The sequence below is a fragment of the Mustelus asterias genome, chromosome 24 (genome assembly GCF_964213995.1).
Source record: "Mustelus asterias chromosome 24, sMusAst1.hap1.1, whole genome shotgun sequence".
NCBI lineage: Eukaryota > Metazoa > Chordata > Chondrichthyes > Carcharhiniformes > Triakidae > Mustelus > Mustelus asterias.
The window spans coordinates 23,005,904-23,030,436 of NC_135824.1; the positions used below are offsets into that span (position 1 = coordinate 23,005,904).

The 24,533-nt window shown below is 39.2% G+C and overlaps 1 protein-coding gene across 4 annotated transcripts in view; it reads right to left on the reverse strand.

Moving 5' to 3' along the window:
- The window catches only part of tcf12 (transcription factor 12), a 254,110-nt gene that overhangs the window by 198,762 nt on the left and 30,815 nt on the right, over nt 1–24,533 (reverse strand). For all 4 annotated transcript variants that reach the window (XR_013500784.1, XM_078241431.1, XM_078241430.1 and 1 more), the window contains exon 4: nt 2,083–2,156. Coding sequence is in view for 3 of the 4 variants with exons in the window: in XM_078241431.1 (XP_078097557.1) it covers nt 2,083–2,156 (74 nt within the window). In the remaining variant the exon portion in view is untranslated. The remainder of the gene's footprint in view (nt 1–2,082; nt 2,157–24,533) is intronic.

Here is a 24,533-nt window from a genome sequence, read left to right on the forward strand (position 1 = left end):
TTTACAATTAAAAACAGCAATCCTGCAAAGCTCAAGGAACAGATCATAAAACACGAGGTTATGGGTACTTTGCCGGCAGAAAGCAAGAGTGGGACATGACTATAACTGGTATGGTTTTAAAAAATAAGTGAATTTACTAAAATGTGTGAAGACCATCTTCGCACCAGAGAATTCACTTGGAAAAATTGCTGCAGGTTGCAATTTGCCTGAAAAAGTATTTTAGAACACAGATGTGAACCCAAGAGAAACTAAATAACATGAAATTTCAAAGAGCAGGATTTGGCCCAGGTTGCCAGTTTTCAACAATGTACAACAAAAATGTGCACTGTATCTTTGAAAAATCCCATAAAAGCTTCCAAAATTAAATTTTTACTTAAAAATGTGAAGCACATCAACTCTGCAAACCAATAACTCTAATTTTCATTTGGGAAGGCATGCACTTTTTGATGTTTTAATAGTTTACATTACAAAATGTTATTTCTTTTCATGTATTTATCATGGCCAATCGACCTCACCTGCACATCTTTGGACTGTGGGAGGAAACTGAGCACCCGGAGGAAACTCTCACAGACACGGGGAGAATGCGCAAACTCTACATAGTCACCCAAAGCCAGAATTTAATCCAGGTCCCTGGCGCTGAGGCGCAGCAATGCTAACCACTGTGCCGCTTGACAGGATTGTACTGAATTTGGGCATACAATTAAATATTTACAGGAACACAATGATAAGCTTCCCCCTTCCAACTTGGCCATCCTCCTCCGAAGCTTTCTGCTATCATTTTTGTTCTTTAAATTCATTCACGCGATGTGAGCTTTGCTGGAAATGCCAGCAATTGTTGCCCATCTCAAATTGTGCTTAAGAGCTGATGGTGAGCCATCTTCTTGAACCACTACAGTCTGTGTGGTATAGGTACATCAACAGTGCAGTATGAAAGGGAGTTCCAGGTTTTTGATCCAACGATAGTGATGGGACAACAATATAATTCGTGGTTAGGATGGTGTGCATCAATTGCAGGCGGTGGTGTTCTCATGCATCTGCTGCCATCGTCCTTCGAGGTTGGTGATGACAGGTTTGGAAGGTGCTGCTAAAAGGAGTCTTCGTGAGTTGCTGCAGTGCATGTTGTAGATTGTCACACTGCTCAGGTGTGACAATGAGAGCGAATGTTTAAGGTCGGCACAGCACCAATCAAGTGCGTTGCTTTAACCCTGCATAGTGTTGAGCTTCTTAAATATTGTTGGAATTGAAATATTCCAGGCACATATTCCATTACACGCTAACTTATACCATGTAGTTGGTGGACAAGCTTTGGGGAAACCAGGAAGTGAATTGCTTGTGACAGAATTCTCAGCTTTTGACCCACACCTGTACCACAGCATTTATATGGCTGGTCCAATTTAGCTTTTAGTCAATGGTAAACAGATAATGTTGATGGTGGGTTTCAGCAATGATAACGGCACTGAACACCAAGATAAGATAGCTAGATTCTCTCCTGTTGAATATGGTCAATACCCAGCATTTGTCGGATGTGAATGTTAGTTGCAATTATTGAGCAAAACATCCTTAGTGAGAAACTAAGGGGAAAAAAGGCTCTAATAACGAAAGATGACAACATCATTCAGGAGTTAACTAGGTTTGTTCTGCTCTGTTACATTTTGCTTCATTGAGATTTGATCCTGAGTGTAACATGGACTTCCCTTCCCCAAGCACTGTTCAGTGCTCGCCTGCAGTGACATTGTGACTCGGTCTCAGGGCTGGATGCAGAAGAAAAACGTCAGTCATGACTGCAACTGTTTTGACAAATACAAGGGTTCCATTTTCAAATTCCTTAGAAGTATCTTCTGGCAAGAAAATCAAGTAGACATATTCATTGGCTGGTTTATCACACTCAATGAATATGTTGCTTTAAAAATTTTTTTTAACATCACTAGAATTCAACAGTGTAAAAGAATGCCAGCAGCACACGGAGTTCAATAGATTAACATTTTAAAACCGCCATTAAAATTATATCCAGTACACAATTTTTTTCAAACCAGCTTGATGAGGTAATTATTTGGATCAATGTTAAAAATGAAGTAGACTTACCCTCGAGGATTCATATGACGGACTTGGTTGGTCAGCTGTTCCCCAAGAACTTGTACCTGTTCGTTCTTCCATTACTATTAAAAGAAAAGGCCTCATTTATTTACATGAAGACAAGTCTGCTATGGTGTTTTATATCATTTTAGTCTTTGTTTGCTACATTCTCTGCACACCGCAAAGCTCTTCTTTTCTTCAAGTTTTCAATTCACTCCCAGATTCCTGAATCATTTTTGACCACTGATCATCTAGTACCATCCACCAAATGGTTTTCTTGAACACTTGAGAACTAATAATTGCTGTGTACCAGAAATTAATACTAATTTATTTTCTACTTTGTTCTGAACCTATGCTTCAGGCAACAAGATGCAAGCACCAGGAAATGAGCCACTTTTCCATTTTGGGTCAGTGCCAACACCAAGCATTTCTAAGCATTTATAGAAAGCTATAATGCAAAGTTCCCTCAGTTCAGTTCCAACCACACATCTTCAGCTCAGCTTCAAAGAACATCCCTAATGTGCCAGTGGCATTTTCTATACAAACCAGCTTTGGAACCTGCCAATGATTACCAAGTAAGAAGTTTAACAACACCAGGTTAAAGTCCAACAGGTTTATTTGGTAGCAAAAGCCACAAGCTTTCGGAGCGCTGCTCCTTCCTTCTGACGAAAGAGCAGCGCTCCGAAAGCTTGTGGCTTTTGCTACCAAATAAACCTGTTGGACTTTAACCTGGTGTTGTTAAACTTCTTACTGTGTTTACCCCAGTCCAACGCCAACATCTCCACATAATGATTACCAAATCAGACAGACAGGTTTACACGTCCCACCAGCAATATTTGTTGCCATACAACTCATTTGACTAAGAGAGGCGCAAGGAGAAAGGAGATTATCAGATTGGCATGGATTCAAATCTAGATCTCGGAATTCAAATAGTGCTTCACCACACCACACTAATGCACTGACAAAAACACTACATGCCCTCTATGAAAACTTACACTTGAAATTTTTCAGACTTAAGATTTTTGTGAAAATAACTGCTCTTTAATGAATTAAAATCCCTGTTAGAAATGCAGGAAAGCACTCAAATAAAATGAACAAACCTTGCCTCTGATTTATCTGATATTCTCTTTCATTCTTTTCCCCAAAAACAGCAATAAATCCTGCTCTATTGGTTCACAGATAGCAGTTCTTCATTAGTTCATCCATTCCTATCTTGTGAGCCTCACAGTGGGCGCTTCAATCACAAGTAGCTGCAGAGTCAAGTCCAAATTTCTTATCAGTTATCAGCAACTCTGCACACACTTCCAATGTTTGTTAAATCAGGAGCAAAGGGCCTGTTTCCATACTGTAAACCTCTATGACTCTGACTCGAAACTATATTTGTTCTCCTTAACCCAGAAGTATCATCACCACCCGATTGAAAGTAAAACCCACAAGCCAGATGGGCCTCTACCACAAAAGGCAATATATTTGCACACAAATTTAGTGATTGGGCCGATGAAAGACCACATTTCCGCCCAAAAAAATTCAAAGATTACTCAAGTATTTTTGTTTTATTCTAAGCACAAGAATATGAAATGGTATTGCACTAGCAGCTTAGTGGTTATAGCCCCAGCTATGAACATTGAACAGGTAAATAATGCAATAAATCTAATTTGTCACTTACATTTCTTTGGGGAAGGGGAGAAAATTAGTACATTTTCACATTGATTAGTGACAAATAACAACAAGGACATGTTAAGAAAAGAAAGGTGGCTTTATGGGGTTTATATATGCATTGGTAGACATTAGAAATAATGTATAGTTTTGGGAGTGTATAATTTCATGCCTCTGTGCCTGGAAGGTAAAAATCGATAGTTAGATTAATGCTGGACAAAAGATGTTTGTGTAGGGGTTGGTTAAATTCCAACTTTGATTCTGTTGCGTTTAGAGAGGATTACAGCATGAAAATAAATAGTAGTAGTAGTTATTGCTTAGCAGCTGGGTCCTTGTATGGTAGAAAAGCTTTTAAGTTTTAATTTTAGCTGGATATATTGCAGTTCGAAACAGGACACCAGGGAGTGAACATCTCTCAACTCTGCCAGAAGCTGGACAGGACAAGGGAGTTGCAAAGGTGCTAAGATCCTAAGGGACAAGATACAGACCAGATAACTGGGACAGAAAGAACGTCTGAACAACTGGATTTAAGAGAACAGAAACCAAGGTATTTATAAGAAAAGGCAATTGCAGTAACCAGATTTGAATTGGGACAGCAAAAATAAATGAAACATTTGATGCCATTTTAATAAGAGTCTGGGAATTGAGAGTTGAAGCAGGCAAGACAAAGGAGTCCCAAAGGGGTGATGTAAAACCTGGATGGGATTTGCTGTTAATAATGGAGCAAAAGCTTAGTTTAAAGGTGTTATTTGGAAAACCTGGACCAGATTTCAGAATGCAAGGCACTAATGGAAAACATTATTGTGAACTAAGATATTAAAGCATGTTTTTTTGGGAATCGAGTTTGGAAACTTTCACGGGACAATGATCTTGGGGGATTCTGAGGAGAAATCCACAGACCTTTACTTGCGGTTCAAAATGGAAAATGTTTTTGACCGCAGCCATGTTGTGTATTTAAAGGGACGCTTGTTATTCTGACCATTGTCGTAAGCTTGTAGACAAACTTCATAATCCATGTTAATCTTACAACACTTCCGGTTTAACAAATACACACAGATTGTATCAATCTAATTTTTCTATGTTTAATAAATGTGTTTTTCTTGTTAAAACTAATTAGCATCTCGTGACTCTGTTCCTCCACATTTTGTGAAAAAAGATAAAAGGTACAGTCTTTTGAGTCGAGGTTCCATTCTCGGATCTCCCCATGCAGTTATAACATTAACTGGAACCGCAACAAACACCACTTCAACGTAATAACAGTTTCAAGTGAAACCAAAAACCCCATGCATGCAAACACATTTGTCTAACATGAATCTAACTTGAGTTGTCCCCTTTAATCCCACACCTTATCTCTAATATTTAATACAATGATAGATCACTTAAAACTGTGTTTTCCTGACACCAATAAATAATTCATCAGCATAAGAAATTACATTCAGACACAGGTTAATTTTCAAATATAATTGTGTAATATCTAACTTTTATTTTATTCTAGGCTATTGTAAACATGGAGGATACCTTTAAACCACCCTTCATAGTTGAGTAGTTAACCTCAACCAGATTACCCCCGGTTTTGGAAAGGTGCAGAACAAACGACCTGGAACTCATTTGGGCCACTTGAATGCCTTGCACCATCTGAAACTATACCTCAACGTAACTATCAGTGACAAAATGCAGTGTTATTACCACTGACCAGCAACAGATATATTCCTTACCACAACTATTCCCGAATTATCAATATTTACATTTACTATGCCGACGATTCAAATAAACCTGGACACACACTATGATAAATTGTTGAAATATTATCTTTGAAGCATTAACTCATCCAACAGTACATTAGTCAAGATCATCTACACTACGTAAATTGACACCACCACGATATCCCAATGAGAAGTATGATGTAAAAAAACATTTTAAAAGGCAGTCTATCATATGTTAATATAATGCTAAATTTGACTTAGCGAATGTATAGGTCACCAATGTTCAGTACTCCTGCGGGTTAGGCACAGTAGGAGACCATGTATGTTACATGCCTGCTGTTAGAGACAGGATTAGACTGCAGGCAGCTGGGAAACACGCAGCTGCAGCTCACGGAATTACAAAGCGGAGACAAAACTGCACTCCTAGCTCAAAGATAAAAGCTAATTTGATGCAACAGTACTATTGAAGTTCAAATGCTAGCAACGTATTGCTGCATTTTCACGATTCAATCATGAACACACAACACCGTCGTACAGCTAAATCAGAATGCCAGTTGCACAGGTATGTAAACTCGTAAAGTGGAAGTGGCAGGTGTAATTCATTTAAATCCTACTATACTGGATTTCCAATACAGCAGAAAAGAAACAAAAATAATTCTATATCAAATAATAGCAGCGCCGCACCAAGAAAACGCTCTTTTTTCCTTGCAAGATGTACTATTAAAACAACACTATTTGGATATCTGAATATTATTTTTGCCACCCATGAGCAGCAGCTACGCAACTGTCAACTTCAGCATTTGAGAATTATTTCAACATTACTTCTATCACATACATGAGATAATTTTATATTATGTATACATAATATGTAGATCATCAAAATGCATACCATGTTTTACAACTGAACGTTTTTGAAGTAGTTTCTCATTAACACAATGAAATGGAAGATAAGTAGAGTGCGTTTTTACAACAGCAATTTTATCCCCACCTCTCGAACTCAACTGCAAAAGACGTACCACAGAAATAAAGCTTTTAATTTAGGAACCCGAGTAGGGGGTGAAAAAATCTTTCCCAGTTGACAGAAGTTTGATCATTGCACGTTGTCAAACTATCCACAAGTCATTTCATTAATAATTCAGCCTTGGATGAAAAGCACAAATGAAACCAAAAGCACATTTATTCTTTAAGTAATACGGGGAAAAAAAGTCTTGCAGGGTTACCATCTGTCTTCGATGATCAAATCACAGATTTTACCAGTAAAATTAGATTTCTGGAAGCCACACTTGCCATTGCTGTACACTTGTACCAAGTGCTGCCAATTTTCTAACTTCATTTTAACAGTAAATGTTCTTAGCAGTATAGATTCTTGGTTAAATGCAATAACTTCAACCACTTTTCCTCATCAGATTTTCCATTTTCCATAAAGATGCTGCACTGGAATGGTCCTGAGGTTTCAGTAAACTACGCAACTACATTCAAACTACCGTTTGGTCTTGCAGTCCTGTTCAATTATTCCAGCATTCTTATCCTTAACACACCAACAATCCCATTCATTTCCCAAAATGCGTTTTGAGCCACATAAAATTCCCCTGACAAAAACATAACCTTGCTCTACAGTCAACTGTTTGGAGAATTGAGGCTTTAGCAATTTTATTTTAATTTTTGACTTTTCCCAGCAGAGGTAGATAGCACTCCAACACCTTTAACGTAAATGAAACATCCCAACTAGCTTTACAACAGCATTAGAAGGTAAAGCATGTTACTGAGCCATAGGAGGAGATATTAGGTTTCAATGAGTGTTTTGGAGGAGTGTTTTGGTGAGGTAGAGAGGTGGAATACTGCAGGGAGGTTAGTCCAAAGCTGAGGGTCCAGTTAACCAGTGATCACGGCCACCAGTGATCCAGCCATTCAAATTGGAGATGTGAAAGGCGCTAGAATTAGAGCAGCACAGATATTTGCAGGTTGTGGGGCTGGAGGAGATCAGGGATAGGAAAGGGTGAGGTCAAGGTAGAATTTGAAAAAATGGTTGAGAGTTTTTAAAATCAAGATGTCAGTCAGTGAGCACAGATGCGATGGGGAACAGGACTTTGAGAGTTTAGACACAGACAGTGTTCTGGATGACCTCAAATTTGCAGAGGGTTGAATGTGGGTGAACAGCCAGAAATGAATAGAAATAATCCCAAGTCTAGAGGTAACCAAAGGCCAGGTTGCAGCAATAGATAAGCTGTGACAAGGGTGCAACCGACAATGTTATAGTGGAAATAGGCTATCATCGTGATCGCACAAATAAGAGGTTAAAAACTCATCTCAGGATCAAATGTGACAGCTAGTTGCGAACAGACTGGCGTAATCAGAGACTGTTGCCAGGGAGAGGGGTGGAATCAATAGCTTAGGAACAGAGCTTGGTGCAAGGATCAACAACAATGACTTCAGTCTTCCCAATATTTAATTGGAGGAAATCTCTACTCATCCAGTGCTGGAAATCAAAATAACATTCTGAGGTAATGTGAGGGAACTGAAACATCACTTACCAGCTTGGTTTGCTGCTGAATGAGAAGCAATCGCTTTCAAACAAAACAGCAGAATACAAGTTCAGAACCTGAGGTTTAGTGAGTGGGTGTTCCAATTGCATAGCTCTGGACCACAAAATATTAAATTCTTAATATCTTGGCAGTTTGGTGTGGCGTTTTTCATCCTCATTCCAAACTAAACTGAGAATAAAACATCACTGCACCATCCAATATACCAGTCTTTGGACACTTTTTCCCTCAAATACCAGAAACAGATGAAGTGGTCATTCCACTGTTTGCTTAAGGCTGGCTGGCATGTTTGCCCGCATAAAAAGCGACTAAATTTTAAAAGTAATTTATGATAGGTGCTTTGAAATATATTAGGCACCTTTATATCCTTGCCACATACCAAGCTACTCATAAACCATCTTAATTCAGGACGTGATGTAAAGGATTTGGGAAAAAGGCATACTAATCTGAGCCTGATTACTCCAGAATACTGAGACACAAATTGGAACACCCACTTATGAAATACCGTTTCCCCGTGCCTCAGTTCCTGAACGAAAGACTCTGGATCTCAAGTACCAAAGGAAGCCTTTCCATTAATTGCTTAGCTCTGGACCACAAAATATTAAATTCTCTTGTGTGCCACAAACTTAACTTGAATTGGTCTTTGGTCTTTCATATATGGCTTCAGTAGCAGCACAGTACTCATCACATCTTGATGTGTAACAGCTACCTTCGAGGTAAAGCTAAATTCCAGCTGCTGTTTCAAGGTCCCTTTCAATGATAACATTCCTGTCTTGGGGGTGGGGTCCGTCGGAGGAGGCACAAATCATCGCAGCTCATTTTTTAGTCCATAATACGAAGAGGAATAACGATTTTTATGTTTTAACTGTATGGTTAATATACAACAAAACCATTGTTGACAACATCACCCAACACATTACTAAAATGAATTTTTATTACAACCAATGATTATAGTGGAGGCACATTGTCCCATTTCCCTTTCAACACAGATATAACCTCCCAAAGCTTCTAACTTCTTAAGGCGTCAGAGGCAAAGTCTAAAGAAAAACAAATACAATACAAGGTATTTTTAAGTCAAAAGGATTCCAAATGAAATCAAAAATTATTTTTGATTTATGGGTCCAACGCCTCATACGTAAGACAGCAACTTAAGCCACCTGAAAAGTCATCAGCAATATACCTCATTAATTTTCAGCCCACCAGAACCCACTGCTAGTCAACGTAAACCATAAATTCATTGAAGCACCAGAATGACTTGCATTCCAGTTTTGCGAGATTTGGCAGTAATAATTGCACAGGCCTGACAGCCGACCAATAAGCTATATGGTGTGAAGCCAGTTCGGCTTCACCTTACATTTATGAAATGCAATGTAGCTCAGTAGTGGACAATCCGCAGCCCAGGGGCTACTGGGTTGTGAGGGTGGCCCATAAGACATTTTGTCAACTGTTGCAGTGTTGCCACGTTCCACTGATTTCCATCTGCATACTTGTTATCCTGCCAGTATTTCTGAAGTGATATGGACGCAAGTGAAGTACATGCTGATTGCCCACAACATTAACTAGGAGAGCCAAGCACTCCCTCTGCCTCTACTTTTATTATTGGAAGTTACTAACAGTTCTAATACACAAATGATTAAGCAGTTTATGTAAATTATATTCATATTCTATATCTTTGATATTCATTCGTGGGACAAGGGCGTCACTGACTGGCCAGCATTTATTGCCCATCCCTTGTTGCACGAGGGCATTTAAGAGTCAACCACAGTGCTGTGGCTCTGGAGTCACATGTAGGCAAGACAAGGCAAGGATAGCAGATTTCCTTCCCTGAAGGAAGGACATCATTTCTGACAATCGACAACGGTTTCATGGTCATCAGTAGATTCTTAATTCCAGATTTTTTATTGAATTCAAATTCCACCATCTGCTGTGGCGGGATTCGAACCCGGGTCCCCCAGAACATCAGCTGAGTTTTTGGATTAATGGTCCAGCGATAATATCACTAGGCCATCGTCTCCCCACTCCCTGAACTCATTATGAACTATTCAGCATGTATGAAATACATCAAATCTTATTCATAGGGTCATGGTTAGTGATCAAGTCCAATTTCAATCTGTGACCCATTGAGATGAAGGGGGGGGCACTGAGATGAAGCCACTCATGCGGCCCACTCACTTGTCTTGGTTGCTTATCAATGCTATTGCTCCTCAGCCCCCAAAATCCAAGCAGCACAGCACATGAAGCTACAAGTAAAATATCAAATTACACATGATAGGAGCTGCAAGGGCCATTTATGTTAATAATTACCCTCCTATGCTTTTAAATAAATCTTAATTGAAATTATCTTTCCCTCGTAACAAGGTGCTTAAAACCAGCCATCTGGAGTTGTTCCGCAGCATCACAAATGGTTGAATTTTTAAAAATTGAGTAACAAGTATAGAAAATATCAAGGATCACAGTCTAAACTTATCCTTCAAATTCTATCCAAGCTTCTGCAGGCATTTACAAACTTGGATGTCACGTACCAAAGTTCTCTTTCGGAAATTTCTGCAAAATTCTGTATTCCTAACAGTTAATTTGTGTGAAGCAAATCATATCTTTATGATAACTGATGTTGTGAAACAAAACATAACACTTGACAACTCAATGAGTACAGAGAAAAATATGTCAAGTCATGTCTCAGGATATTTTTAAGTGTAGGCACTGCTGAGCAGGAAACAAAAATTATCAATGACCAATTAAACTTTTCTGGTGGTGTTTGAGGGATACGTGTTGGTCAGGAAGCCCTTAGAACCCTTAGTTCCACTTCAAATGGTGGCTACAGATATTTCTTATCCTCCTGAATAGACAGGCAGCCTCAGTTTAAAATCTCACTTGACAGACAGAAATCACCCGGTAACTTACTGACCGGACAGCATAGCTTGTGGATGCAAGATATGGAATAGAGCTTAAACCAAGAACCTTTAGACGCAAAGGCATGATTACTACCACAGATCCAAGCTGACAATCTTGATCAAAATGAGCAAATCTACAAATGATAGATTGTTGTATTGCAAAAATTGTTCAAATGCATACCTAGCAGAACAGTAACGTGGAATGATCATTTAGCACTTACACATAAATCAAGACAGCGAATTCTAGAAGCTCAGTTTAACCATTTTAGTGATAACTTTTCCTGTGGTTACTTCTGTTATGACTCAGCTGCTTTATGTAACCAGATAGTAAATCACGAACACAAATGCCAAAAGCCATCAGACCAGAAGTACTAACTGCAGACTAGTGAACGACAGCTATGATTAACACTACCTGGAACTGACATGATTTAATAAGTATTCAAGATAAAATGACCAAACTAAGTCTTCAGATTAGAAATATATATCTACATAGAACACAGTCCTCCCATTAAGACTCAGCAGCAATGCAGCATTTTTTTTTATAAAGTCCATCATTGTGTGAATCAAGTTCCGAAATATTTATTGACAGATCATAGCACACTTAAATTTCTAGTCATCATAATGTAACCATTAGATTACCCCAAGTCTGCAAAGTTCCGAGACAAGATTTTTGACCATGATCTTGCCTTCAAATTATAAAAATAAAAAAAACATCTTTAACCATCTTCTTCCATCTCTACCTCATCCTCAAAAGCCAAGAAGTCACGCAAGATAAATAAAAAATCTGCGTAGTTGTGGGAGTGAGACAGCTCGTTGATCTCACTGCTAATCTCCAACAGGTCATGGTTGCAGGTACATCAAACTCTACTGAAGCTGCCTCTACAACCGTATCATCACCTTAATCTTCATAGAAGAACCCCGAGACAGCCAGCACCTGCAATATCACTCCAGAACTCTGGAAGCTGTAAAATTTAAATAAATGGTTCTATAGTTCTATTAAAGCAAAGTAGTAATCAGCCTTTAACCAATGCACAGTTTTATCAATTTATGAGCGAGCTTCTTTGGTCGCTTACCAAGTAAGATTAAGTCAGGAAACTTGGAGCAGTAGTCCAGATATTGATGTTGCAATTCTGGGAACGGTGTTCAAATGCCAACCAAACTTATGGGGCAGAAATCTCCACTGTCTTCTGGCTTTAACAGTCCTATGTGAAATGGGTTTGAGATGTGTAAAATTAAGTTTCAAATGGGCACTGGGCTTTATCACAAGCTGCCTTATTTTAGCATCAATACACAGAAAATTAAAATCACTAGCAACATTGCCTCAAAACGTAACATGTTCTGCAACTAAGAGCATGCTATTTATTTTTATTAGGAAGTAATGTTGGCTTTTTTGTCATAGAGCTGCTTTAAAAGCAACAACCATGCAAATTCAAAATGTTAACAATGCTACAGAAGTAAAAATAGACATAGGAATGGTTGCCAAGACAGAGAGGGATTAAGAGCGCGGCTAAAAGCATTATTAAAAAATCCTTTTATAACCCATCTTTTTGATTTAGTGGGTAGGAGAGGTTCAAGGAGGAAATTTCAAAAATTAGAACAGTACAAAATCAGCAGGATCACTGAGTGAAAATGAAACACAACTGGAGCAGTGCAGAGAAAATTTTGCATTTCATCTAATGTTACAACTGATTTAGACATGATTCTTATGCTTGAGAAACTGGAACATTTGTGCATCACATTCCCCAAAGTTAACTTCTTACAGCTTGAGGAGCACAAAAATAGTCAAAAAACACCTGTCACCATTTCTTCAAATACATCCCAACAGATTAAAATCTGGCCAACTTCTCAAGTGATTTTTTTTTTTAAAAAAAGGTATTTTAAACATTTGGCAGGGACAGACTGCATACTGTGTAAAATTGATTATTATTTCCTGATTGTTAAAATAGAGTTCAATTTCTCAAACTGGTGGCTTGAGGTGGGGGAGAATGCAGCTCATTTGATGACTAAGATGTCAGCAAAGTGCATTTATTGGCGAGAAGGCATGAACAGAAGGGACAATGTTTTAACAGCTAAGTTCCCAGCATTCGTGAACTGCCATATTTCAAAAAACGTGAAGACATTTTGCAGCTCTTGATACAGTGGCTTCCTGATCAGAGCTACTAATGTCACCAGGTACTGAAACAAGTAGAGGATACGTTAGCATAGTGGTTATGTTATTGGACTAGAAATTTTGAATGCTGAGCTAATAAGCCAGAGACACCTCCCAACTTGAGAATTTGAACTTGGCGTAACATCTGAAAATAAAAAATCAAATTTACAAACGACATAATATCCATGCTGCTCAATTTCTTGAAATTCACATCATAGTTTCTAGTTTGGCAACACTTCACATGCTGCTATCATGAAACTTCCCATAGTTCCTCAGTAAATCCTGTTTTGTGCACTTCGTTACTCTCCTCATTCCCTGCCGTAAACCATTCACCCAAGACTGTTAACCCCACAAATTGTTCCACATTATGTTGATTTTCTCCACTTCCCCAGGTCATATTTCCTGCTCCAGCGTGCAAGATTTTCCAGTCTACAAAAGGTCACAGATTTGAAACAATCTCTTGCCATAAACGCTGCCTGACCTATTACTCTTATTCAAGAAAGGATGGAGAGAGAAAACAGGACTATAGCCAGTTAGTCTGGCAACTTAAGTAGGGAAAACAGTCAAATCTCTTATTAGGGACATAGTAAGAGGGCAGTTGGATAATGGTAATATGATTTGGGAGAGTAAATAGAATTGTGGGAGGGAAGTTGCATTTGACAAACTTAACCTTTCTGAGGAACAACAAGTTGGCATTTATATTAACAACTTGGATGAGGGGACTGATTGTAATGCATCCAAGTTTGCTGCTGATATGAAGAGAGGTGGGCAAATCAGCTGTAAGAATGGTGCAAAGAGGCTCCAAAGGGAATTCAACTGGTGCAGTAAGTGGGCTGGAATGTGGCAAGTGGAATATGATGCGGGCAAGTGTGCAGTTATCCAGTTGGGAAGGAAAAGTAGAGATGCAAATTGGTCCTTGGAGGGACTAGTGTGTCCTTTACACAAATCACAAAAGGTTAACGTTTTGGGATGTCGAGCAATTTGGAAAGCATATGCTATGTTAGCCTTTTATGACCAAGGGGTTGGAGTAATTGGAGTATGAATGAAGTATTGGGCCTTAATGAGACTACACCGGGAGTAGTGTGTGCAGTTTTGGCCTCTTCCAAAGAATAGGTTCAGATTGTTTGTCTTTGAGCGAATGCAACGGGATCTTGATCAATTGGGCCGGTGGGCTGACGAATGGCAGATGGAGTTTAATTTAGACACATGCGAGGTGATGCATTTTGGTAGATTGAACCAGGGCAGGACTTACTCAGTTAATGGTAGGGCGTTGGGGAGAGTTACAGAACAAAGAGATCTAGGGGTACATGTTCATAGCTCCTTGAAAGTGGAGTCACAGGTGGACAGAGTGGTGAAGAAGGCATTCGGCATGCTTGGTTTCATCGGTCAGAACACTGAATACAGGAGTTGGGACGTCTTGGTGAAGTTGTACAAGACATTGGTACAGCCACACTTGGAATACTGTGTACAATTCTGGTCACTCTATTATAGAAAGGATATTATTAAACTAGAAAGAGTGCAGAAAAGATTTACTAGGATGCTACTGGGACTTGATGGGTTGAGTTATAAGTAGAGGCTGGATAGACCTGGGACTTTTTTCTCCGGAGCGTCGGAAGCTGAGAGGTGATCTTATAGAGGTTTATAAAATAATGAGGGCCATAGACAAGGTAGATAGTCAATATCTTTTCCCAAAGTTAGGAGAGTCTAAAACTGGAGGGCATAGGTTTTAGGTGAGAGGGGAGAGATACAAAAGGGTCCAAAGGGGCAATTCTTTCACACAGAGGGTGGTGAGTGTCTGGAACAAGCTGCCAGAGGTAGTAGTAGAGGCGGGTACAATTTTGTCTTTTAAAAAGCATTTAGATAGTTACGTGGGTACGATGGGCATAGAGAGATATGGTCCAAATGCGGGCAATTGGGATTAGTTTAGGGGTTTTTTTTTTAAAAAAGGGCTGCATGGACAAGTTGGGCCGAAGGGCCTGTTTCCATGCTGTAAACCTCTATTGAGTATATCTGGTGTTTTCTGTTTGCAGTTCAGATTTCCAACATCCAGTATTTTGTCATTTACAGCAGCATTTAATTCATGGCCACTTGTCTCCCAGGAATGCCCACCATGAAAAAGTTCTGCTCTTTGTTAAGAAAGAATTGCTGTTTTGTTTTTGTTCGCAAAGTGTGGCTGGCCTGGAACCTTTCCTCTTTCTCCTGATCACTAAGAAAGGGAGAGCAACTGGAAGCAAAAGTCATGAAAAACTACACATGCAATTATTTTGTTGTATTAGGAGTTCATTCCACAATATAAATGCAATGGTTTCCATGGTAACGGAACCTAGGGGCACCACTTCAAGCAGCAATTCTACATTATGTATGCACCATTAGTGGCTGGGGTAACGGCAGGAGTGTGTCTCTGGAAAAGACAGGTTTTGATGTTTCCCAGCAAGGTTTGCAATGTGATCAGAAAGTTGACTTTATGCAAAAAAAATCAAGCAATCTCAGGGATATAAAATATGGAAACTGTTTGCAGATGAAAAGTTCCATGTAAACAAGTGTGAATCACGACCCTCAGCTACCCCTTACTGCTCTGGGCTTAAATATACAATTTTTTTTGCAGCTGACTGTTCAGGATGACTGAAGAAGCTAAATATTAGTCGGTCTGTCCTAGAAAATCCTAATTTGATGCCTTCAAAAACAGGAAATAAACTTTTTAAATGTTTATCAATAAAAAATGCAAGCACCTCAGCTGCATGCAAAACATATCAGGCACTGTTTGCTTCGTGATTTGCTTGGTTCCATTTTGTCCTGCACCATTTTCTGCTCGTGTTTAGCAAAATCCCTAAACATTCAGTTAATCTTCATTTTTATTCTATTACATGGCAATGGAAAAGACCCAAGTGGTAAATTCAACATTCTACGTAGAAAATTTAATACTGGAAAATTTTACATCTGAAAATACAGTTTTAGAAAATCCCAAAGCATTACATGAAACTGACAGCTGTAAGCTATTGTTAATCCTCCAACATAGCACACTGATACGCATGTACTCCACTTACATTCTAATACGCTGGGCGGTATGTAGTATGCACTGATTGAAGTTACATTATCGGCCAAACGCAAAACTACCAGCAAAGCCAGCCTTCTACATGCATATTGCATTTAAAATTTTCATAAAACAAGAAAAATTGAGTTAAAATTTGTAAAATTTAGTTGAAATGGTGTCTCACAAATTGTATGGTTCCTTTAGATGGCACACTGATTTTGTATAACCTGAATATATGCGCAGCACCTCAAATGGATGCTTCCACATCCAACAGTTATGATTTTAAATTGCCAACGATCACATTATAAAAGGGAAGCTGTTGAAATTTAAGTACAAGGGGATTTCAGTATAGTTAACAGAAAAATACCTGATGGGCAAAAAAAACTCAAAATGTCTTTTAACTCAATACACAGTATATTTGTATCTCAAATCAATTCACTCTTATGCTCCTGAATGTAGAAATGCATATATAATTAGAGTCAGAACAAGTTGAAGTGGCACACTGATGGATACAGGTTCATGCTGCGCTTCACACAGTTCCAGTTCAGAGTATTCAAAATAAGCAACAAAAGCAGTTAAGTACGTTCTTGCACATTCTCCCAGTTTTCCACCCTCACCCAAGGCATAAAAAGCATTCAATACAGGGCAGACCATGGCAATTCCTTACAGCTCATATGAAGGCTTTGGTCATACACACAATTATGCAGTTGCTATTTAACTATCAAGTGCCAAGCCAAATGTGCAGGGCAGGGCACATGACAGGACAAACAAATCCATGTCAAAAAATAATTATATTCAAGAAACAACTGGCTGCTTGGCACAACTATTGTGGGGGAAGAGGGTGTAAGTCCACTCTTAGCGCATTCACTAGAAGGTAACGTGTCAAACGTTGAAAACACATGCTAAAAAATAATGAAAAGCTAAAGTAAACCATGCTAACAAAATTAATTCGGCCAATGTTGTGGAATGCTCAGAAGCGCAAACTTGTTTTTGTAAAATCCAGGACATTTGGCAATACTGCTGTAAAAATGAGCCAAATGCAATGCAAAGATAGATATGCTATTACTTTAGCTAAACTTCCAGGTTCCCCAGTTAAATAAGTCGAGGATATATGAATAATTTAATAGAAAAATATGGCAGTTAAAGGCCGTCTTTCCATTCATTTCAGAGAAAGACAATAATTTTAGAGGATTAGAGGAAAGCGAAATAACTGACCGATGCAAGGGAGCATCTGTGGAAGTTTAACAAAAAGTACTCATCTATCACACTCCACAATGTTCCCTCCTTGGTAGAGAGAGATGGCAGGGAGAAGAGAGGGTTGTACAAGGAAACTTGCAGTCCTTCTTCAATTTAGGATGTGACCAAATCTAGATTTTACATTTACTGTGAATGCATGGTCTCTTTTGTCATTAAGACATTTGGTATTGTTATTTGACTTTTAGCTTAAGGAATATCTGTGGATAGAGGAAAAGGAATTTTAGGCACATTCTGGCCTCAGGCAAGGAATGAAAACCTGAGGCATACAAGCTCATGAAAGTCTACAGTAAGTTTTGTTTCTTTAAAAAAAGATGTTCAACTGCAACCTGGTTAACTCGTGGCAACATGATCATAGCTGGTGCAAACTTAAAAAAAGTAACATCCCATCTAACCTGAGGATCAGATTTCTTCAGTATACAGTACTGGAAAATGGTTGAAGTCAATATACTTGTGTTTCTGTAATATTCTGATTTCATCAAATCATTACCAACACCACCAGTGTTATGTAGCATAAAACATGTTTCCCCACTGCTGACTGCAGGCACATCGCTGTTAATGTGATACATTTGGTGAATGATAAAATTTATCTTTGATTCATTTTTGTTTCAATCTCAGTAGAGACCAGTTTAAGAAATGTGAAATCTCAGTTCTTACAAGAACGAAGACACAAGATTTCAGTTCAAAACAGATTTTACGATACACTAAATTATATCTATGCTAAACTCTTAACATCCAGAGTTCCCCTTGAATTAGCAGGCAATTTGTGGTTGAATGTAAATTATAACTGTGTACATTAAATGACAGATACAATGAGTCGGGTCAGCAGTCCACTCTGATCACGGAGTCACAAAACTCTCTTCCTTATAAAAGATGTTATCCTCTCTCCATACCAGAGCTCATCTAATCCCTAACCTGCTCTATGCTTATTTTTCACCATAATTGGCACAGATCTGCAGAGCCTACTAACTTGTCTGGGATGGGGAGTCAATCCACCAGTATTATCTTCCAGCACCAGAAAAGGCTGTCGTAACGTGTCAACTTCTCAACCAAGGCATAGCCTTCTCCACTAGTGGACTCAACTTCAAGACACAGGATCCCTCATCTATAAAGCAATTTATGTCTCATATTTGAGACTAACATCCAAACATACAGTTTAAACCAAGTTAAAGTACTAACATCCTGGGGGTTACCGCTGATCAAAAAAAGTGAACTGGACAAGACATGCAAATACTATGGCTACTAAAGTAGACACAGTAAGAAGTCTCTCAACACCAGGTTAAAGTCCAACAGGTTTATTTGGTAGCAAAAGCCACTAGCTTTCGGAGCGCTGCTCCTTCGTCAGGTAAGTGGGAGTTCTGTTCACAAACAGGGCATATAAAGACACAAACTCAATTTACAAAATAATGGTTGGAATGCGAGTCTTTACAGGTAATCAAGTCTTAAAGGTACAGACAATGTGAGTGGAGAGAGGGTTAAGCACAGGTTAAAGAGATGTGTATTGTCTCCAGACAGAACAGTTAGTGAGATTTTGCAAGCCAAGGCAAGTCTTGGGGGTTACAGATAGTGTGACATGAACCCAAGATCCCAGTCGAGGCCGTCCTCATGTGTGCGGAACTTGGCTATCAGTCTCTGCTCAGCGACTCTGCGTTGTCGTGTGTCGCAAAGGCCTTGGAGAACGCTTACCCGAAGCTCAGAGGCCAAATGCCCGTGACCGCTGAAGTGTTCCCCAACAGGGAGAGAACATTCTTGTCTGGTGATTGTCGAGTGGTGTTCATTCATCCATTGCCGTAGCATCTGTATGGTCTCCCCAATGTACCAAATGTACTAAACATGTACTCCACAGTGTAAATGTACTCCACAATGTACTAAACGAGAACCAAGGATGAGAATTCTGCAGTAAGTAACTCCTCAAAGCCTGTCCGACAAGGTACATGTCAGCAGGGTGATGAAATACTCTCCACTTCCCTGGATGAGCACAACTCCAACCAAGAAGCTTAACACCCAGGGCAAAGCAACCCACTTGATTGGCACCCCAGTCAATCTCTCTACCACCAATGCACAGGGGCAGCCATCTGCACCAAAAACCAAGATGCAATGCAGCAACTTACCAAGGTTCCTTCAATAACACCTTCCAAACCCGGTGACCACTACCACCTAGGACAAGGGCAGCAGATGTATTGGATCATCACCTGCAAGTTGCCCTCCAAGCTACATACCAAGCTGACTTGGAACCATATCATCATTCCTTCACTATTGCTGGATCAAAATCCTAGAACTCTCTTGCTAACAGCAGTGTACCTACACCACATTGACTGCAACAGTTCAAGAATTCAGTTCACCTGCACCTTTTCAAGGTATGTGGGGATGGGCAATAAATGCTGGCCCAGCCAGTGATACCCATAGCCCGTGAACAAAAAGCAAAAATAACCTAATTATTGCCAGATCAAGTAACCTTAGACCAGTTCTCCAGATAGTCAGGTTTCTGTAACATGCATGTCCTATTGATTCTTTCAGATGTTTAAATCCTGATAGCTTTGTTTAAGACCATACAACTGCAGTTGAATTTGGCAGTTTGTCAAGAAAGAACAAACATTGCACCAATGGGGGGAATATGCAAAGCAGAGTGGAATTGGGATTAACACTGGAAGGAAAGGAGGAAGAGGTAGAATTGACTAACGGTGAGAGAGGAGAAGGAGAGAGAGGAGAAAGAAATACTGCAGAAATGAGAGATTAGGTACATTTGTAACTTCTTGCCATGCTGCTTATCCAGTCAAAACCAAACCATCCAGAAACTGGTATAATTTATACATTTGCAAGTGGCTGAATTATGGTACTAGCAAAACGTAGTGAGTGATTATTCAACTCTGCCTTTTGGTATGGTTTGGAGCAGAAGGGGTAAAAATGTGGTGGCAGTTGATTTATGGTTTGAAAACATTGGAGATAGAACACTAAATAAATGAGATAAAAGCAAAATACTGTGGATGCTGGAATCTGAAACAAAAACAGAAAATGCTGGAAAATCTCAGCAGGTCTGACAAGATCTGTGGGGAGAGAATAGAGCAAATGTTGAATTTAGATGACCCTGCTTCAGAGCTGGACAAAGGGTTGGCAACTTAGATCTCATATCAAAGCAAGGTTATTTTACTTCATGCCAGGAAGCATAGTAAAAATCAGGCTACTCGTCCAATAACCAAAACTTGTAACTAACAGTAAAAAGGTTACAGTAAAAAACATACAAATCATTTAGATATGCAACTGTACTTCCGAATAATTAACAAACCTGTGGTTTTAGTTCCATTAGCATTGGAAGAGGTAAAGTTCACAATATTTTGCTGTTCAAAGAAATAACCCGCCAAATATAAAAACATACTTCGCTAAAGTTAAAATTTGACGAACTAATTGTCTGGATAAGTGGCAAGAGAAAGACATATTCTAACTTGCTTTTTACATCTTTTAGTTTCTTTACTCGTATTAGTAATGCTTTTAGCCTCAAAATTTCATAATCAACAGGCCATTTTTTTATAAGAGTTTGTCTGTCAAAAGAATGCTCTATCACTGTCAATTTCATGCAGATTTGGGTTCTTACATTAACGGTACATTCAAACAAATTTAATATCCATGCTAATTTCAACACTATTAAACTCACCCGAGGAACAAGTTACTTTGACTTCAATAAACGCTGTCTACAGTTTCAGAGTCCTAATTTTACATCTAATATCTCCTGGACAAGAGAGAAACAGTAGCCACGAAACTCTTTACAAGCCAAAATTACTTGCGGGTGAAACCCCAAGATAGAATCGCTCCAAATTTGGAAAAACCTGCTACGAATACGGTGTTAAACATTTTATTCTCCAAGACACCAATTGCTGCAAATTCAATTCAGGGGCATTTGATTTAGTACAGCATCATACAACCACTGGATTTCATTTTGCTCACTACAAGACAACATGTTGAAATAAACTTTGCTTCTGTAGCTCCATTGCCTCTATTGCATCAGCTATTGAATTTTAAATGCTTTACCATCTTCAATTTAAAATATTTCTAGATGCAGGAGAAAAGAATCTTCATTGTTCACAATCATTTCTTAGAATTGCATAATGTCTCATTGAATCCAAACACACAAGTCCTGGGAATATAAGAAACAGGAATCATCTAACCAGACTCTCAAGGTTGCTCTCTGTGATCATGGCTAACCTGTTGCTTCAACTTCACTTTCCTGCCCACTCCCCATTATCCTTTGCGGGACACCAACAACTATCAATTCCAGACCTGAATAGAAGGAATCGCAATCTTGAATTTTGAAGATCTGCAACTCTCTGAATGAAGAAATGAAGAATGAAGAAACATCGACCCTTTAACCTGAATTTGTGCCCCCAGGTTTGAGGGTGCCCAGCCAGGGGCAACAACCTCTCCATGTTTACCCTTGTCAAGCCCCTTCAGAACTTTGTATGTTTCAATGAGATAATTCCTCATTCTTCTAAACCAGAGAATATAGACTCATTTATTCAACCTATCAAAGGATAGCTCTCGTCCCAGCAGCCAAACTAGTAAATCTTTACTGTACTGCCACCAATACAAGTATATCTTTCCTTAAATATGACCGAAACTGCACACAACATTCCAGTCGTGATGTGACCGAAGCCTCGTATAATTGTAGCAGTTGTGTTTCTTATAACCGTACACATAAGTCTCTCTAAACATGAACATTTTAGAAGTTTCACCCCTCTGTTAAAAATATACTTTTCTATTCTATCCAACTGCCTAACCTCATACTTACCCACATAATAGTTCATTTTCCATATTGCTGTCCACTCATTTAACATGTCTGTATCTGTTTGTGGTCTCTGCACTCAGTTTATGTTCCCACATAGCTTTGTACCATCACCAAATTTGTGCCATCAAACCTAGGATGCATTAGTCCCAATCTCTTCATTGTGAACTGAAGCTCTGGCACTGATCCATAAAGCACACCAATTGCAGCCTACCAATTTGAAAATAATCCCATTTATCCCAACTGTCTGTTTTCTGTCCATTAAACAATCCTTCATCCATGCTTTTACCTTCAACTCCATGAGACCTCATCTTGAATATAAAGTTTTTCAATGCTTTTTGAAAATCCAAGTATATTCCATCTACTGGCTCCTCCTTATCTAGCTGAAGGCAAAATACTGCACATGCTGGAATCTGAAACAAAGGCCAGCTCTATCGAAGGATCATCCTGACTCAAAAGATCGGCTCTACTCTCTGTCCACAGATGCAACCAGACCTGCTGAGTTTTTCTAGCATTTTCTGTTTTTTGCCCTTTTCCCTATCGACTGGTTACATTCTCAAAACCCACATCAAGCCAGAAAGGCCTGCATGTTATTTAACCTGCCAGCAGTCTGAGCAAATGAAACACTCGTAGCTGACATGCCAAATTTCCTTAGGTCTTCTGAGAGGCGTTGGTGGGCTTTCTTAACTATAGTGTCGGCATGGGAGAACCAGGACGGGTTGTTGGTGATCTGGACACGTAAAAACTTGAAGCTCTCGACCCTTTCTACTTCATCCCTTGTGTTTGCCGACTATAGTTGGGAGTTGTCAATGAAAAAGAAACAACTGCACTGATACAGCAAACTTTTTTGCCTCCCATCTCAAATCACTTTGCAGGCAATTAAGCACTCTTGTAGACCTGATTATAACTGAGTATTGTCTGTACCTTTGCCACAGTTAATTGCAGTTTTCGAAGGTTACTCAGAAAAATCAAAACATGTTAAATTCAAACAACTGTTTGCCTGGGAGCTTGTTTTCTGATACTTAGGAATACAGGAAAAGGCAAAGCTAACCCAAGTTCTGTTTTGCTTTTCAGACCTGGAGCATTCTGGTGATTTGGCCAACAATTCACACTGCAGACAGCATGTGGACTGCCTCTATCCAACAGAGTTTGACTGCTAAAATTAGTGCCAGAATGCAGCCATTTACTATCCACTGAATGCCGAGGTAGAAGTTACAAACTGGAAGGCACTCAGTGGCAAAAGTTGCTGCCAAAGTTCTAATACTTTGCCCAACAGCTTCATTTTAAGACTGGACAACAACATACCACTCCCCAACCATGATAATTAGATCCAGGAAACAAAACCCACAACCCCCCTTCCTGCATGGAATGGGACCATGCCATCCATCACAACTGTATTCCACAGTACAATGAGCACAGTCAGCTTTAACACAATTGCATTTTTCCCCCCCCAGGGCAAGGTCCCTGCTCCTAATTAATTGTACAATATTATTGTCCAGCACTGAAGTACAAAACCACAAGTTAGTTGTTAACAAACTTTGAAAATTTAGGCATTAGAATCAGACCATCACAAATCAGTGTAACAGTTGATTTTCACAAAAAGCTGTTGTGCTCAAATGTCTCAGCTTTATACCAACAATAACAGAATTTGTCCACAATGGGAACATAATACGTTACTTCATTTGTAGCCAATTTGATCTCAGAGTATTTCTTTGAAAGAATCTCAATGTGAAAGTGAATCGCAACCCATAACAAAAAAAGTCATTCCAGTCTATTAATTAAGTTAACATAATGAAGAAGTCTAATTCAGAGAAGATTTAGACAGATGCAAAAACATCAGTTCCTTGTAAGTTAAAAGTAAAGTCCCTACATGTTTTCTTTCATCTTTTACTAAATCAAGGGCACGGAACATAATTCCACCCACAGAAGCCTCCCACCACATCTTGACCAAATAAACATCCCCTATGTCCAAGAACAGACACTAATGTCAGCAGTCAGTGACTCTTGCAACCCAGGACAAGCTGAGGCTCAACTGACATCAGCACACATTCACTTTTCCACGGGGTTCAACCTCACACGTTCGTGATATCCTGACTTAGGTACACCATGTTCATGCATCAGTGTCTTCGACTGCCATAAACTGCCTCAAATTCCTGCAAAAAACAACGTGCAACTGTACGAGAACGAACATGCCTTTCCGATATGATCCTTTGAAGAAAATCAAGCTGGTTGAACAGAAAATTGAGGCAAAAGATATTTAATGATCCCTATAGATTGTTGGCTGTCACTCGACCAGTAATAGTTAAGGGATCTTCATGGGTTGGACTGAATAATTCAGGCAGCTTCTTGATGCATAAACTTATCTGTCTAATCCAACAGGCTGTCAACTTTTGGTGCTGAATTGTTGAAAAGGTAGTTAATAGAATTTAAACAGAACGAATCACCCTGAAAACACAAACTGA